This window comes from Polypterus senegalus, chromosome 11, assembly GCF_016835505.1.
Source record: "Polypterus senegalus isolate Bchr_013 chromosome 11, ASM1683550v1, whole genome shotgun sequence".
NCBI lineage: Eukaryota > Metazoa > Chordata > Cladistia > Polypteriformes > Polypteridae > Polypterus > Polypterus senegalus.
In genome coordinates, this window is record NC_053164.1 from 77872220 (window position 1) to 77891699 (window position 19480).

A 19480-nucleotide genomic window follows, 5' to 3' on the forward strand; every position below is an offset into this window, starting at 1 on the left:
CGACTGGCATTTGCTCAAGAACACCAGAATTGGCAAGTCCGCCACTGGCGCCCTGTACTTTTTACAGACAAGAGCAGGTTCACCCTGAGCAGCTGTGATAGACGTGAAAGAGTCTGGAGAAGACAAGGAGAACGATATGCTGCCTGCAACGTCGTTCAACATGACAGTTTTGGTGGTGGGTCAGTGATGGTCTGGGGAGGCATATCCATGGAGGGATGCACAGACATCTACTGTGTAGGAAATGGTGCTCTGACTGCCATAAGGTATCGAGATGAAATCCTTGAACCCATTGTCAGACCCTACACTGGTGCAGTAGGTCCTGGTTTTCTCCTAATGCACGACAATGCCCAGCCTCATGTGGCAAGAGTATGCAGGCAGTACCTGGAGGATGAAGGAATTGAAACAATTGAATGGCCTTCACGATCCCCTGACTTAAACCCAATAGAACATCTGTGGGACATTATGTTTTGGTCCATTAGGCGCCGCCAGGTTGCTCCTCAGACTGTACAACAGCTCAGGGATGCCCTCATACAGATCTGGAAGGAAATGCCACAAGACACCATCCGTCGTCTCATTAGGAGCATGCCCGACGTTGTCAAGCATGCATACAAGCTCGTGGGGGCCACACAAGATACTGAAAAGCATTTTGAGTAGCAGAAATTAAGTTTTTGAAAAAATGGACTAGCATGCCACATCTTCATTTCACTCTGATTTTAGGGTGTCTACACAATTGAGCCCTCTGTAGACAGAAAACTTTTATTTCCATTAAAAGACTTGGCATCCTTTTGTTCCTAAGACATTACCCTGTCGTTATTTGTATAGATATCCAACTTCATATTGAGATCTGATGTATCTAATGTGTTTCTTTAAAGTGTTCCTTTAATTTTTGTGAGCAGTGTATGTATATATATATATATATATATATATATATATATGTATGTATGTGTGTGTATATATGTGTATGTGTATATATGTATATGTATGTATATATATATGTGTGTATATATATATATGTATATGTGTATATATGTGTCTTTGAATTTAATTTAAACTTTAGGTTTATACCTTGCTTTGTTTCCGAAGTAGCAGCACTCATGAATATGGTTGTATATGTCACTCGCTCGCTTTTTATTGTTTCGCTGCCTTCTCAATTATATAATGCATGTTTTCTTCAGCGCTTTTTGGAGGTCTTCCTGGTTTTCTACACACTGCGTTGACAGTCAGTTCACGTGATTACGTGGGAGGCGTGATGATGTCACACGAAACTCTATATATATATATATATATATATATATAGCATTTTTAATGTAGGTAGATCACTTCGACCTGGTCATTTTAGAAGTAGCTCGCAAGCCGAAAAAGTGTGGTCACCCCTGGTTTAGAGGTACAGTCTATTTTGTGCATATTCACATGTTCAACAAGCTATCCGTCTGATTTTGACCAATTTACTTTTAGTTGACTAAAACGGATTTACTTTTTATCACCTAAAATTAATTTATTTTTTGTTGAAAAAATCTTTACCAAAAGTAGCAATAATTAAATGATTAAATTATGCATAAATGTGTACATTAAAAAATGACTCTGCACATGTGGTAGGTGTGTTGCAGGCAAGCGCGATGCATACCAATCACACCAGGTGCAACCTCGCTGCTTATATGCAGTGCTTCTGAGATGACTGGCTCTTGTTCCAAAAACCTTTCTAGCATTTTCAATGCACTGTTCCATTGCCTGACTGCACCAATCACAAGTTTGTGTGGTAGCAAGCCCAATAAATGTTGCTTCTCTTTAAGCATGAGGCTAGCTGAACTATTACTGTGGAAAAAGTGAGCAACACACCTCACCTGGCAAAGCAATCAGCAAGTTGTTGGAATTTTCAGAACAGCCTGCAATATCAAAATAAGTCTGTGCAATAGCAGCTGATATTAAGTATCTCCATAAGCTGTACCACACGGATCATATTAGCAGAGTTGTCAGTCACAATGGCCAGTTCTTATTCTTTTATGTTACATTAATCCAACATCACTGTCAACAAGCATCAGCTCTACATCTTCTTTTCAAAATGCCTCCTTTTTATCTGAGGAGAAACTGTAAGGGCACATTTTCAAGACTTGTTAATGTGACTGCTGCAGTAACTGAAGATATGTGCAGCTTGTTGAATTATAGAAAGACACAAGTCTTCCCACATTATCTTTAATTCTGCCAAATTTATGATTATTTTAAATTTTCAATAGGGGAGTAAATTTGGCTAAAAGTTTCGCTGGAGGGTGTCTGTAAGGGGATTCATATCACATGAATAAGTTGTTGAATAACATGCTTATTATTTAAGAAGCAATATTTGATGAATTTATAATATTCACAAGTTCATATAGTTATTTTATTAAGTAGATGCCATTGCATTATATTAAAGCAAGTAACATCTCATATATGATGCGGCAATAAATATGTTAGTTAACCTATGGACAATTTTTTGCAAAGCTGTGAAAAAAGTTATTTTGTTTCACATCTTCCAAATACTGACGTTAACTGTTCATTACCAATCAAATATTTTTTCTTAAATGACATTCCATGCTTATGCACATGTTATGAAGTCATTATGTAGCTACCCTTCAAATAAGTTGTTACTGAAATTTTTCACATTATATTAATGTTCTCTTTGCATGGTTGAGTAATCTCTAAAAAAGCTAGCACTTCAAATGTATTAGTGAATGCTAATTCAGTTAAGATAAAATCGATATTGAATCGAGGTATCAGTTTTGATAAACGGCCTTAACGCTGATCCCAATTGCTTTCATCTTCGCTAACCAGTGTTATTAAAGTTTTTAGAGTATTAAAAGTTTGATTGATCCTTTCCACTAAATCATCAATTTGAGGTGATATATTGAAGTTTTAAGATGTTTTATTTTGAACAACTTGGCAACATCTCTGAACGTATCCAGGGTAAAAGGCATCCCTTAGTCCGTAACAACTTCTTTCGGGATGCTTACTCACATCCAGTTCCTGTGAGATATTCTTTCAGTTAGCATGTTGCAAAGGAATTGTCTCATGGAGGTATAGTCACTTTGGTCCAGAATGAATGTATAGCCTCTAATGTAGGGTTTAAGGGATCCGACAATGTCAACCTGGGTTTGCTCAATGGTAATATCAATAAGCAGCAGGGAAATGAGCACTGTCCTTCCAATGAATCTGTTGAAGTTGACATTCTGGGCAAGATGCACAAAATCAGCAAACCTCCTCATTTACCCCTGTCCATTAGAAGCGCATCCCATGTTTCCTTGGTCCCCAAGCACGTAGATATCCCAACAGTATGTTTGTGAAATTAAGAGCCATCCATACAATAGATCATTTTTCAATACAGGGTACAGGGTTAGTGGTAGGTTGCCCATTTACTGACACCACAGCATTTCTAGTAGATTTTAAGGAATGTTCATTGTGTTGTTTTGTTTAAAGGAGCTTAGCAGTTTCCTAAAAGTAAAGTGCAACTCATCCTGCAGTTCCAGGTTATCCTGCGCATGCATTATTTCCCTCCTTGATGCTTCCTCGAACAAATCTGATATAGATGTCAGGAGATCCCTCAGCATCATACCATGTGGCCTGTATGTTCACTGGGAAACAGCTGAGTTCTTCCGGCCTTTATGTCACATCAGTATCACCCAAGGTTAACTCAATATGCATATTACAGCAACTTGTATCCTACTGATTTTCCTAGAGCAGATAGTGAGCACATAATGACCTAGGATGCGGTCCTATATCAACAAGTTTCCCTGTGGACACAGGTTATACAGGTCTTTCCTTGAATCCTTTGTGGTGGAAGAATGTGTCAGCGGGTGACAATGGAAATGTTGCTGCTAAAGTCAATTAAAATGGTGACTTTATAACTGTTAATTACAACTGTACCCATACAGTGCAGAGTGAGAAGGTAAGACACTGCTAAAGTACAATAACTTAATCCCTTGATTCATCCACATTCCTTCAGCTCATCCTGTTAAGCACAGAGCGGAGTGATGTATCTTTGCTTACCGCACTTATAGCAGCATAGAAGAGGTGGTGATTTGTCTTTAGCATGAGCCCCCAGCATTTGATCATTGTTCCCCACTTCAGGACAGAAGGAGTATGTAAGTTTGTGCCTTTTCTTTGGGTCTTTCTCCCCATAATTCAGTGAGTATAGCCAATCGTTGACTATTAAGGGTTCCAATGAGACTGTCCATATTCGTCCAGTTCCTTTGGTGGATGAAGCTTTTTGGAAGAGCATTTATTAAATAATCACAGGTTACAACCTCTTCCACATTTTTGTTCTCCCTTGGCAGTCTATCCCTAATGTCAAATGCATTCTAAGCTGAAGAATCTCCATCTCCGACAAGGCCTGTATGTTCACTGGGCATGTGCGGGGTGCTCGATATTGAATCACCAGTCTCTGTAGGATTTAGCCTGTTGATCAAATGTAGTTAGGAGCCTTCTGTTCATCAGTTTCATGATATGCTGTCCTACACTTCCCTGGTCAGAAAAAAAAAATATTATATGTGCCCAGTCCAACTTTGGCAAAAAAAATCACTTGGTGAATTCTGCAGTCATTCTGAAATTATAACATGTGAGGAAAAGATGTATTGCACAGTTACTTTATCAAAAGTTAAACAATTGACGCTGGAGTTTATGTTGAAGTGATATAATGTGATGTGACATTTATAAATATTGTATCTTCATAAAATGTATTAATTTTGCTTTTTCCAAAAAGTCTAAGTTTTCTCTTCTGAAGCTTTGTAGTGTTTTAGTATATTATTCTTTTACCGGAGGTTGAAAAACATCCTTTCAGTACAATCTGTGCAAGTTATGACTGATGAAACAGTGAACATTTAGCAGTATAAAAAAAAAGAACCCTGTTCTTTTCCCAACCTGTACTGATCTATTCTGGATTAAACTGAGAACTTGTGTGACAAGAGTAAACAGAAGGTGGAGGTTTCAACTGATTTTTTTTCTATATATGATTAAAGAAAATGGTATATTGAAGTCATTATTTTGTTTATTATCAAGGATATTTTTCATCTGTCTTTTTTCCACACATACTGTAAATTTGCTGTTTTTACATCCTGCTCTGACTTCTTATTACATTCTTCTTTATTCTCTTCAGATATCATGATTCAGATGGGCTACTCTCAAGAAGAAATTCAGGACTCTCTGGTAAACCAAAAATATAATGAAGTCATGGCAACATACCTCTTGCTAGGGTACAAGACTTCGGAGGTAGGTTTTTTTTTGGTTTTTTTTTTTAGTTAAATATCTCACTATGAAAGATAACAAGCTTTTCTTAGAAATATGTCTGACTAACAACAAAACAAAAAAGAGTAATTATGAGCAGAAAGTAACTTTTTGGGTCATCCTGCTTCCATTATGAAAGTAATTTTATAACTTGGCTCTCTATTATAAAAAAAAATCTTGAGATGAGACTATTGCCAAGAGAATTTACTAAGTTCCGCCCTCCTCTCAACTATTTACATTTAACAGCCCACGCCTCTCATTTGTGTTAATGATTTTGTCATAAATTTTTACATTTTTCTCACTTTAAGTTCCCAATAAAATAATACTTATTATGTTCAAATCTTAATGAAGAATTTCATCCCGAAGGGTTATCAACAGAAGAAATGAGTACACGGGCAATCCTATCACCGAGAAATGATGAAGTCAGACGAATTTATGTGAAAATTGTCAATTGGTTACACCGCAAATTGGTTAAATGCGTATAACTAGACTATGCTGAAACAGTTGGTGGTGATTGTGTAGAAAATGAGAACAACTTACAATATCCCGTGGAATATCTACAACCGTTAACACCATCCGGTCTTCCACCAACCAAGTTACTGTTAAAAGAAGACTGTATCGTAATGTTGTTGTGTAATTTCTGTATGAGTGATGGGCTATGCAGTAGGACAAGATTAGTTGTTTTCAAAATTGGTCAAACAATTCTGACATGTAAAATTTTAACAGCAGACAAGATAGATAATGTAGTACATCTTCCACGGAAAGCATTAGACTCCAAAGGAGAAATTGATATGCCATTCGTATTAAAATGTTTACAGTTTCCCATTAGAATAACTTTTGCTATGACAAATAACAAATCACTGGGACAAACATTCAAAAAAGTTGGTTTATTTATTAGAGAGAAAGAAACGATATTCACTCACAGGCAGTTATACGTTGCGTTATCACAATGTATCACTGCAAACACAGAATCAAAATTCAAAGCGATATTGACGAAAAGTTAATTCCAAATATTTCTTTTACTGAAGTTTTACAGTAAAAGTATAAGTTTAAAAAGTATTTTCATGTTAATTTCAAAGCCAAACAAAATGAAAATATATAATGCAATAAATACCTTTAACGCAACATGACACATAATTTTCTTTCAATCTATTACGTTTTACTATTTCTTACCATGGTTAATTACTCGCTGTAATGTAAAATAGTCAGGTCTAGATAGATAGATCGATAGATAGATACTTTATTAATCCCAAGGGGAAATTCACATAATCCAGGAACAGTTGTCTATTATGCATATGTAACAATTCCCATGAAAATATCAATCTTTTTAAATTGTACATCCACTTTCCCATACGCGAGCAGCAGAGCCGCGAAGTGGCTAGCGCGTAGTGCCCACACAGGGGTTGGCGAGCTAAGTGAGCAGGGGGCAGATCCCCCTAGTATTTTATTATTATTGTATTGATGATGATATTTAATATCCTGTGGTTCTGAAATTGATTCAGCCATTATGTTAATTTTTTCCATAGCTTTTGGGAAAACTGATAACAAATATGGTATAGTATTGAAAATCTTGCATTCTTTTTAGTGATTTAAATTATTTTCAGTATATAAAGAAGTCAAATGCTAGCACTTCTTATTTTCCTGTCTGCACTTGCTGTAAAGGTTTTTAAAGATTCAGACCAAGATCCAACCCACATTTCTCTGTGCACTGTCATTATGTTATCTTATTCAGAAATGCGATTTTAATTTTCATGTGAAATCAATTAACTAATATATATCAGTAAATATGAATGTGACTTATTATGTCGAGAACTGTTTAAAACAGGTAAACACGGGATCAATGAAAATCATTTGTTCTTGTACTTGAAGTCTGAGTAATTCGTACAAATTCTACATATAGTTAAACAATGCAAGACTCTTTAGTTTGGTTTGCATACATACAGGTGCCGGTCATAAAATTAGAATATCATGACAAAGTTGATTTATTTCAGTAATTCCATTCAAAAAGTGAAACTTGTATATTAGATTCATTCATTACACGCAGACTGATGTATTTCAAATGTTTACTTCTTTTAATTTTGATGATTATAACTGACAACTAATGAAAGTCCCAAATTCAGTATCTCGGAAATAATTAATATCAATAAAGAAAAAGGATTTTTTTACAAATGCTGGCCAACTGAAAGGTATGAACATGAAAAGTATGAGCATGTACATAACTCAATATTTAGTTGGGGCTCCTTTGGCCTGGATTACTGCAGCAATGCGGCGTGGCATGGAGCCGATCAGTCTGTGGCACTACTCAGGTGTTTTGAGAGCCCATGTTGCTCTGATAGTAGCCTTCAGCTCTTCTGAATTGTTGGGTCTGGCGTATTGCATCTTCCTCTTCACAATACCCCATAGATTTTCTATGAGGTTAACGTCAGGCGAGTTTGCTGGCCAATCAAGAACAGGGATACCATGGTCCTTAAACCAGGTACTGGTAGCTTTGGCACTGTGTGCAGGTGCCAGGTCCTGTTGGAAAATGAAATCTGCATCTCCATAAAGTTCGTCAGCAGCAGGAAGCATGAAGTGCTCTAAAACTTCCTGGTAGACGGCTGTGTTGACCTTGGACCTCAGAAAACACAATGGACCAACACCAGCAGATGACATGGCACCCCAAACCATCACTGACTGTGGAAACTTTACACTGGACCTCAAGCAACGTGGATTCTGTGCCTCTCCTCTCTTCCTCCACACTCTGGGACCTTGATTTCCAAAGGAAATGCAAAATTTACTTTCATCAGAGAACATAACTTTGGACCACTCAACAGCAGTCCAGTCAAGACGCTTCTGACGCTGTCTCTTGTTCAAGAGTGGCTTGACACAAGGAATGCGACAGCTGAAACCAATGTCTTGCATACGTCTGTGCATGGTGGTTCTTGAAGCACTGACTCCAGCTGCAGTCCACTCTTTGTGAATCTCCCCCACAGTTTTGAATGGGCTTTGTTTCACAATCCTCTCCAGGGTGTGGTTATCCCTATTGCTTGTACACTTTTTTTCTACCACATCTTGTCCTTCCCTTCGCCTCTCTATTACAGCTATTGTGCTTGGACACAGAGCTCTGTGAACAGCCAGCCTCTTTAGCATTGACCTTTTGTGTCTTGCCCTCCTTGTGCAAGGTGTCAATGGTCGTCTTTTGGACAACTGTCAAGTCAGCAGTCTTCCCCATGATTCTGCAGCCTACAGAACTAGACTGAGAGACGATTTAAGGCTTTTGCAGGTGTTTTGAGTTAATTAGCTGATTAGAGCGTGGCACCAGGTGTCTTCAATATTGAACCTTTTCACAATATTCAAATTTTCTGAGATACTGAATTTGGGACTTTCATTAGTAGTCAGTTATAATCATCAAAATTAAAAGAAATAAACATTTGAAATACATCGGTCTGTGTGTAATGAATGAATCTAATATACAAGTTTCACTTTTTGAATGGAATTACTGAAATAAATCAACTTTGTCATGATATTCTAATTTTATGACCGGCACCTGTACTTTACATAGAATTTAAAGGTTATTTTTGACAGACAGTGTTTTTATTTGGCACCATAATCACCAAGTTATTCACAGAAACCTTGTTTACCAGCCATATAAACCCTTATTCCAGTTAGAGAAACCGGGTTACTGATCTCTGAAAAACCTTGTTAACATATCCGGATTTCTCCTGAATAACAACAACGTCAACATTTATTTATATAGCACATTTTCATACAAATAATGTAGCTCGAAATGCTTTACATGATGAAGAAAGAAAAATACTAATTAACATAGAATAAAAGTAAGGACCGATGGCCAGGGAGGACAGAAAAAAAAAAAAAACTCTAGACGGCTGGACAGAAAAAATAAAATCTGCAGGGGTTCCAGGCCACGGGACCACCCAGCCCCCTCTGGGCATTCTACCTAACATAAATGAAACAGTCCTCTTTGTATTTAGGGTTCTTTTGGAAGGATTGATGATGGTGGTCATGTAGACTTCTGGCTTTTAATCCATCAATGTAGGAACATCACGGTGCTTTGATTAGGTGGTGGTGGAGCAGATCGCCACCACAGAAAACTGGGAAAAGCAACAGAAGAGAGAGTAGGGGTCAGTATGGATTTTAAAGCCACCATGAGTAGTTATTATAATGAATTGAATATACAGAGTATCAGGATTAAATGAAGGTGAAGTTATCAGAAAGCCATGTTAAAGTAATGTGTTTTCAGCAGTGTTTTAGAATGCTCCACCATATCAGCCTGGCAAATTCCTATTGACAGGCTATTCCAGATTTTAGGTGCATAACAGCAGAAGGCCGCCTCACCCCTTTTTTTTTTTTAAGTTTTGCTCTTGGAATTCTAAGCAGACACTCATTTGAGGATCTAAGGTTACGATTTGGAATATAAGGTGTCAGACACTCCGATATATAAAATGGAGTGAGATTATTTAAGGCTTTGTAAACCATAAGCAGTATTTTAAAGTCAATTCTGAATGACTCAGGTAACCAGTGTAGTGACATCAAAACTGGAGAAATGTGCTCGGATTTTCTTTTCCTAGTTAGGATTCTAGCAGCTGCATTCTGCACTCGTTGCAAACGATTTATGTCTTTTTTGGGTAGTCCTGAGAGGAGTGCGTTACAGTAATCTAGACAACTGAAAACAAAAGCATGAACTAATTTCTTAGCATCTTTCAATGATATTAAAGGTCTAACTTTTGCTATGTTTCATAAGTGAAAAAATGCTGTCCTAGTGGTCTGATTAATATGTGATTTAAAATTTAGGTTACAGTCAACAGTTACCCCTAAATTCTTTACTTCTGTCTTGACTTTTAATCCTAATACATGAAGTTTATTTCTAACTAGCAAACTACCCGCGCTTTGCAGTGGAGAAGAAGTGTGTTAAAGAAGTTATGAAAAATAAAAGCAAACATTTTAAAAATAACGTAACATTTGCTTTCTATTCGTTTGCATAAGCACAGTCCTTCGCCAACAATTATTTAATGTTAGCGCAGACCCGGCACTTAAAAGTTTCTGTCGCACTTTTGCTGAGTTTGTGCCAAACACTGTTCTATCCCTGACCATCTCATTTTCGTTGCATAAGCACAGTCCTTCACCAGCAATTTTAACTTAGTTACAAAGTGATCAAAAGTCTCGTTTATACCCCGCGTCCTCTCATTAAACTTGTATCTCGCGAATATTGTATCCGTCTTAGGCATGACAAACGCCAGCAGCAGCGTGTCTATGAACTTAATTTAAAGTTAAGTCTTACACCTTGCTTTCCTATTCGTTTACATAAGCACAGTCCTTCACCCGCAAGTTTAACTTTGTTACAGCAATTTTAACTCCGCTAGAAAGTGATCCAAAGTCTCGTTTATACCTTGTGTCTTCTCATTAAACTTGTATCTCGCGAATATCATATTCGTCGTAGGCATAACAAACGCCAGCGGCATCGTGTCTATAAACTTAATTTAAAGTTACGGTTTACACCGTGCTTTGTTTCTGCAGTAGCTGCACTTATGAATATGCTTGTATGCGTCACTCGCTTCATATTCTTTTGCTGCCTTCTCATTTGTGTAATGCATTTTTTGTTCAGCGTTCTTTGGAGCTCTTCCTTGTTCTCTGCGTACTGCGTTCACAGTCAGTTCATGTGAGCCACTCTCTTGTTTGATCTTGCGATGTCCACGGCTTTATTTAATGTTAGCTAAGACCCGGCACTTAAAAGTTTCTCTCGCACTTTCGCTGAGTTTGTGCCACACACTAGACCATCTCATCTTCGTTTGCATAAGCACAGTCCTTCACCTGCGAATATTTACCTTATATGGGCAGGCACTCAATTACGTGGGAGGCATGATGGTGCGGGACGCAACTCTGCCTCACACTGCGACCGAGCTGCAGGTTATGGCTGTATATATGGTCGAAAGTAGGTTCCAGTTATGACCATTACGCGTAGAATTTCAAAATGAAACCTGGCTAACTTTTGTAAGTAAGCTGTAAGGAATGAGCCTGCCAAATTTCAGCCTTCCACCTACACGGGAAGTTGGAGAATGAGTGAATGAGTCAGTTAGTCAGTCAGTGAGGGCTTTGCCTTTTATTAGTATAGATAATCTCATTGTCTCCATTATTGCCAATCACTAAGATTTCTGTTTTCTCTTTATTTAGCTTGAGAAAATTACTATTCATCCAATTGGCAACACAAGTAAGACGTGTTAGTCAATTAACAGCGTCTGGGTCATCAGGTGCTATTGATAAATACAGCTGCGTGTCATCAGCATAACTGTGGTAACTCAAGTTGTGCCTCGAGATAATCTGACCTAACGGAAGCATATAGATTGAAAAGAGCAGTGGACCCAGGATAGAGCCTTGTGGAACACCATATAGAATAACATGTGTCTTTGTTACTTGTGGTAATTACAATTCAAAGAATTTTCTACCTGCCAGGTAGGATTCAAACCAATTTAAGACACTGCCAGAGAGGCCCACCCATTGACTAAGGCGATTTCTAAGAATATTGTGATCAATGGTGTCAAATGCGGCACTCAGATCTAAGAGGATGAGAACAGATAAATGGCCTCTGTCTGCATTTACCCGCAAGTCATTCACTACTTTAACGAGTGCAGTTTCTGTGCTGTGATTTGTTCTAAAACCTGACTGAAATTTATCAAGGACAGCATATTTATTGAGATGGTCATTTAACTGCATAATGAATGCCTTCTCTAAAATTTTACTTAAGAAAGGCAGGTTAGAAATTGGACTAAAATTTTCAAAAGCAGAGGGGTCAAGATTATTTTTCTTGAGTAGGGGTTTAACTACAGCACTCTTAAGACAGTCTGGGAAGACCCCTGTATCTAATGACGAGTTTACAATGTCAAGAATATTATCAATTCGCACTAACCCAGTCATATGGCCATGTAAACCTTTAATTGTGTTACAGTTAAGGATTTTGTAGTTTTCGCTTGTCTGTTGCACTCTGCATCTACAAAATAATTGTCCTGAGTCATATACAATACAATTTATTTTTATATAACCCAAAATCACACAAGAAGTGCCGCAATGCGCTTTAACAGACCCTGCCTTTTGACAGCACCCCAGCCTTGACTCTCTAAGAAGACAAGGAAAGACTCCTAAAAAACTCTTGTAGGATAAAAAAATGGAAGAAACCTTGGGAAAGGCAATTCAAAGAGAGACCCCTTACCAGGTAGTTTGGGCATGCAGTGACAAAAAAAGGCATTAAATACAATACAATACAATACACAGAACAGAACACAAGTAATCCTCAATACAATATAATGCTGCAGTAGAAATATTACAAGTACAGAGTAGAAGGCCTGTGCTTGAGCAATCCCGTTATTCCTTCCCATGGTTGAAATAATCTGTCCTTTATATTTCATAAATCATTAAATTTATGTTGATGAGTTGAATATTCTATACTAAGTTCAACAATAGAATCTCTGGAGCAGTTTTGGGGTAGCGCATTAAAAGCAATTTGTATTAAGTAATCCATTTACTTTTTTTTAAAGTAATATGTAGCCTAACACAATATGTATTCAAGTAAAAACACCTGCATTGTTTGTTATTATAAGCACCACTTGTAAGGCAAGAAATGCATATACCGTTGTATCACTCATTTGCAGAGCCCAGTCGCACAGCAAAATGAAAAGCGTGTACTGCAAGCAATGAAGTAACAGAAACATATAAAGTATCAGTTTAGTTTTCATCCAGGTATTTGGTATAGATAAGTTGAAACAGTGCTGTTGGGTTACACATTAGCCCTGTGTACACTCCGCAGATCATCGGGGGCACAGAATGAAGATATAAAAAGGGAACAAATGTTTTTAACATCACAGCACACAAAGAACTAAATATATTAATAAAATAACACCAAATTATCACAGGTTTTATGCTTCCTTTTGGATTCAATGATGGTGTTTAACTCTTTTAAACTGTTATGATGTTTATGCTTTTTGCCAAAGGAGAACTCCAGAAACGAGGTTACTCACCTAAACAAACTGAATGACCTAATCTATCCATCATTTCAACATATCCAATATGTATTTTTCCAAATTAGTTGCAGTTTAGCTTTTTTTTATATACATTATTTGTATAAACGCTTTAATGTCAGGCTTTTCAAATCTTACTCTTAATAACTTTGTCCTTCTGTACCTTACATTACTTATAAGTATAGTATATACATTGAGATCACAAGACATGGGTCTTCTTACAATTTCAAAGATAATTAAAATGAACCTAAATATAATTGTAATTATTAGATCTCTGCAATTATTATTTTCTTCTCAGTGTCAATGATCAATGACCTTATATCCTAGTAGTTTCATTTTTGTCCTATAGTGGCCATGCATTAAACACTAATAAAGTAATGAGCTAGAGTGATAATTTCTAGGTTAAATAATTGTGCGGGAGAAAGTCAGTCATATGAACGAATAAAGAATAATGGAGGACAGAGATGGTTCCTGGGTTTCATTTTTTTTCTTGCTGTCATTGGCAATGTAATCTGTTTCAATTACAGAATACACAAGATGGCAATGAAAATTGTAAACCATAAAAAGATGTTACACTTCCAGATAGTATATGAAATATATGCACATTTTAATGCATAAGAAATGGATAGAAGTAAACAGCAGTGTGAATAGTGTATTTTTTAGAATCATGGGAAAAACTTTTTCTATGATTACAGAAAATTTTATAGTAATAAACATCTTACTTGAAGAAGGGGCCTGAGTTGCCTCAAAGGTTGCATATTGTAATCTTTTTAGTTAGCCAATAAAAGCTGTTATTTTGCTTGACTTTTCATTTCATCCATAATGGCTAACACAGTACAACACTTTACAACTATAGTAATAAGCAATTGTTTTTACACATCTTGCAGATAATTGTTGTTGTTCTTTTTTATATACATGCATTAAGGCACCTGCGCCCAATTAGGCAAGATAAATGGAACCTGCAAAAAAAAAAAACACTAAATGATTGAAACGACTATAGATTTAAATGAAACTATAAGCATCTCATTAATGGGCATACATTAAAACTCTGTTGACACTGCAAATACCACCCTGCATTGTTCAGCATCATCAACAAATTGATAATTATACTTTACACAATTGTTTTTCAACAGGTGCGGTGTGGAAATAACAGTACCCCTGGGTCCTGACTTTAGAGAAGCATACTCGTAAGGTGGTCAAGACTACCTAGAAAAGCCAACATAAAAGTAGCTCGACGACTGCTATTTTGCATACACAGCACTTAGAATGCACCATAACAAGCCCAGCTGTCAGGTTGTGTGTTCACCAGACAGTCTCACAGAGCCGAGGGACAATGAGCATGTGAGTGCTGATTAAGTGCTGTGTCTGTGAGCGCCAATCTCCAAACTGATTTTTTTGATAACATCTCCGGTAGTCAAGACCCTTCGGACAGTTTAGCACGTGTATGACATTAATGTTTTTGTAGTTGTTAAAATCATGGTGTGCCTTGGGTTTTTTTTGGGGGGGGGGGTACAAAAAGTGTGCCACCACGTAAAACAGGTTGGAAAACACAGCTGTATACCTTTGATTCCAGCACGCAAAAAGTTCTCCATAGTAGCTATCTCTCCTGAAAACTGACATTGTGCATTACTTGGATGGTTATGTTGCGTTCTTTGCATAAATTAGCGAAGATACAGCAAACTGAAATAATGGATAGGGATAATAATTATACTTCTATTTTGTAGAATTTTGTCATTGTATTAAGGCAGTCAACACTACAGGCTACCTGACAGACTGGCAAGTTAAATTCAGAGATACTAGAGACTTATTTTTCATTGAGAAATTTTAAATGACAAAAAAAAGCACAATTTTTATCTACACAACTTTTCTCTAGCATTGCACCGGGACTGACACCCCCACCAACCCTTCCCTCCACTACCCAGCATCAATGTCAGTATGTATAAATCAAGAAAATGAACACCAGTATGACGCAATCACCTTGATGGCAAATATAAAACCACACGGGAGGTGAGGAAGGCGCTTTAAAAGTATCTATCTATCTATCTTAAAATGATGGCAGAGACAGACAGACAGAGAGAGAGAGAGAACAAGTGCCAGTTAAGAGACGTTCATACATACAAATACAGAATAAAGGCACATGTAGGACAAGAGAGAGCACATGTTTTTAAACTATTCTGTTACCTCATTAATCTCCACACAACCCACAACTACATCCACATGCACTCCCCTCCTGATTTACTATATATTGCTTTGGATTCCTGTACACATAACCATTTTCCTTTGATGATGATTCTTGATAGGAGTTGAAAGCTTAAAAATAAACTATTTTAAGATACGTGATTTATTTTCTACCTTTGTGCATTTCCATCTACAAATATGCAAACCGTATCACAGACCTTCTCTTCCGTGTGTGTGTGTATATATATATATATATATATACTAATAAAAGGCAAAGCACTCACTCACTCACTGACTCATCACTAATTCTCCAACTTCCCGTGTGGGTGGAAGGCTGAAATTTGGCAGGTTCATTCCTTACAGCTTCCTTACAAAAGTTGGGCAGGTTTTATATCGAAATTCTACGCGTAATGGTCATAACTGGAAGCTGTTTTTCTCCATTTACTGTAATGGAGATGAGCTTGAACGCCGTGGGGGCAGAGTTTCGTGTGACATCATCACGCCTCCCATGTAATCACGCAGTACATAGAAAACCAGGAAGACCTCCAAAAAGCGCTGAAGAAAACATGCATTATATAATTGAGAAGGCAGCGAAACAATAAGAAGCGAAGCGAGTGACATATACAACCATATTCATGAGTTCTGCTACTTGAAACAAAGCACGATGTAAACCTACACTTTAAATTAAGTTCATAGACAGGCTGCGCTGGCGTTTGTAATTTAGTGCCTGCCCATATAAGGCCGTCCGTCAGCGCAATCCAATAGCAAACTCCACTAAATATTCACGGGTGAAGGACTGTGCTTATGCAGAGGAAGATGAGATGGTCAGGGTGGTGTTTGGCACAAACTCAGCGAAACTGCGAGAGAAAGTTTTAAGTGACAGGACTAAGGTAACATTAAATACAGCCATGGACATAGCACGAGATGGCACCAGCACAGCTGAGAACCTTTGATGCATGTACACCGAGCGGCTCACGTGAACTGACGCAGTGCACAGCCAAAAAGCAACAGTTCCAAAGAGCTGAACAAAACCAATTACACAATTGAAAAGGCAGCAAAAATATGAAGCGCCTGATACATACAAGCATATTCATAAATCCAGCTACTGCGGAAACAAAGCACACGGTGGAAAAGTCAATGTCCCTTAAAAGGAAGACAGTGTAAAAAAAAAACCCGTGCATGCAGTGTGTCAGGTCTCAGATAAAGAAGAAGACGAGCTGTTTATTGATGCAGTAAGAAACGAATCGATGAATGAAACCTGTCATCTTTACAACGATTGACAAACACGGAATGTAACTTGAACACAACACATCCTACAAATACGAACCTGATTGAAAGAAATAATGATAATCAAATCCTTGATGACAGCAACACTCAGTAACACTCACAAAACAAATACTGTATATTGACAGTCATGTTACGTTATTTTTAAAATGTTCCCTTTTCTTTTCTAGCTTTTTAACACACTACTTCTCCGCTGAACGCGGGTATATATATATATATATATATATCCCGATCTACATACTCGAATAATGGATACTTTATTGCCATCAATGATTGTTTTGGTAAAGCCATACTCAGTGTATTCATTAGATGAACGGTAAAAAGTAAGAGCGAGGGAGGATGACTTATTGAGGCATGCAGGCTGTAGTGCGCGTCAACTCTATCTGAATTGCGATCACATTTGAAAAAATATATCTTTTCAAGTTTTATTTAGTCCATATGTGTCAAACTCAAGGGCAGGGCCACATCCGCCCGTGTAATTATATCCGCCCCGAGATCATTTTATATACTGTATTATTGTTATTAATGGCCCGGTATATGAAGCGCTGGTAACACAATAAACTACAGATCCCATAATGCAGCGCTTCAGCTGCCTTGCCGAACACTTACGCGTTAATCAAGTCTAGCTTATGATGCTGCAAGTTATTGCGAAGCTAGCTCACACGATGCTGAAGAGAAAAGTTGATTCTGAAAATAGAGCCTTTAAAACCGATGGGAGGCTGAGTATATGTTTACTGAACCCGTGTGTCTCATTTGTGGAGCTAATGTGGCTGTAATTACAGAATTTAATCTAAGACGGCACTATGAGACAAAACATCAGGGTAACCTGAAAGACCTGAATGCAATGCAGAAGATACAGAAAGCAGAAGAATTAAATAAGAATCTGACACTTCAGCGGACGTTTTACCGTGCACAATCACAAAGTGATTTCAAGTGAAGCTGCTTTTATGGGAGACACAAATGCACCAGTGCAACTTGCCCCACTTTCCCTGTTGCCAAGTAATGTTAAACCAAGTCGTCACTACGGTGTTCCCAAATCGCACTTTGCTGATAAACTGAGCGCACTGAGTTTGCACGGCGCTTTGGTGACTTTGAAGAACAAAAAGTCCGTCTACATGCGGCTCGAACCTTGTGCATGTTTGGTAGCACATATCTGTGTGAGAAGCTCTTCTCAGTGATAAAGACTAACAAAACAGCACACAGGAGTCGCCTCACTGATGAGCACCTGCAATCCATCCTGAGAATCTCCACAACACAGAACCTCACACCAAACAGAAACGAACTTGTTGCCAAAAAAAGATGCCAGGCGTCCAGCTCTAAAATGACATATGAGCAAAGACAACTGAATGATTTGATTTGTTATTGCTGAAAGGAACACATTTTATTTATATTTCCAGGTTTTGTTATGCAGCATGTTCATATTTGAATTTGTATAATTTTGACAGGATATATTTTTATGGAGAGCAAAATCTTTTGGGATATTTAAAATCTAAGTTTATTTTTATATAAAATTACATAAGAGTAAAGAAATTTGAATGTTTGTTCTTTTAACGCTTACTTTATTTCTAACTTGTATAATTTAGACAGGATATATTTTTATGGAGAGCAAAATATTATAAGTTGTTTAAGGTTTGAGTTGATTTATTCAGGAATAATATTCCTGTCTGTTTTTACCATTCCTACCAAAGATATTTCTGTCGACTAAATAAAAATTCCTTCTATTTAAAATTTAAATAGAACTTGAACAAATACGATAGTTCATAATATCCACGCAGACTTGCGTAAGAGCGGGAGTAATCCGTTTTAACAAGCAGCGTATTGCACTGATAATGAAATAGCTGTGTGTGTATATATATATATATATATATATATATATATATATGTGTGTATATATGTGTGTGTGTATATGTATAGATATGTATATATATATGTTTATGTGTGTATATATATATATATATATGTGTGTATATATATATATATATGTATATATATATATATATATATATGACAGCAACACTCATCACTCACAACAGTGACAAAACAATTACATTGACAATCATGTTACGTTATTTTCAAAATGTTTCCTTTTCTTTTCATTGCTTCTTTAACACACTACTTCTCCGCTGCGAAGTGCGGGTATTTTGCTAGTGTATATATATATATATATATATATATATATATACACACAGTGATCCCTCACTATATCATGCCTCGACTTACAGGGCTTCACTCTATCGCGATTTTTTTCTCATACACGCTTACGTCACTATGCATGCGCTTTTTAGAACTTTTATCTAAGCCCTATGATGGCTCCTAAACGTGCTTCTTTTTCTAAGCCTTCTGACAATAAAACTAAGCGCCGGAGGAAGATGCTTACTATCCAGGAGAAGGTGAAACTCTTGGATATGATTAAAGGTGGCAATACCCTACAAAAGCCTCCTCACGCATATGAAAAGACAGTGCCAGCAACTGCCTATCAAGATGTTCTTCAGCCGCGCACCCAGACACCCACTGCCTACTCCTAGTACTTCTTCACTGAAGACAACAACGCACCTGCTGAAGATACTGCACCACCTCTGAAGACTCTCCTACTGAGGTCGTGCCTTCATAGGTTAGTGGTTGTGTGTAATTAAATGTACAGTGCAATAATCTACTATAAAAAAGCATTCGGGATTGTTCTTCCATCCCGTGAGTGCAAAGCGTAGCGATATTCCGCTTATTACAGACTTACTACTTGCGGCTTGAGGTGCGATGCGATGTGA

The 19480-nt window shown here is 37.3% G+C and overlaps 1 protein-coding gene across 12 annotated transcripts in view; it reads left to right on the forward strand.

Annotated features, from left to right (window-relative positions):
* Positions 1 to 19480, forward strand: part of mark2b (MAP/microtubule affinity-regulating kinase 2b) — a 290583-nt gene that overhangs the window by 213065 nt on the left and 58038 nt on the right. For all 12 annotated transcript variants that reach the window (XM_039769082.1, XM_039769085.1, XM_039769090.1 and 9 more), the window contains exon 11: positions 5123 to 5235. In XM_039769082.1, coding sequence (XP_039625016.1) covers positions 5123 to 5235 — 113 coding nt within the window. The remainder of the gene's footprint in view (positions 1 to 5122; positions 5236 to 19480) is intronic.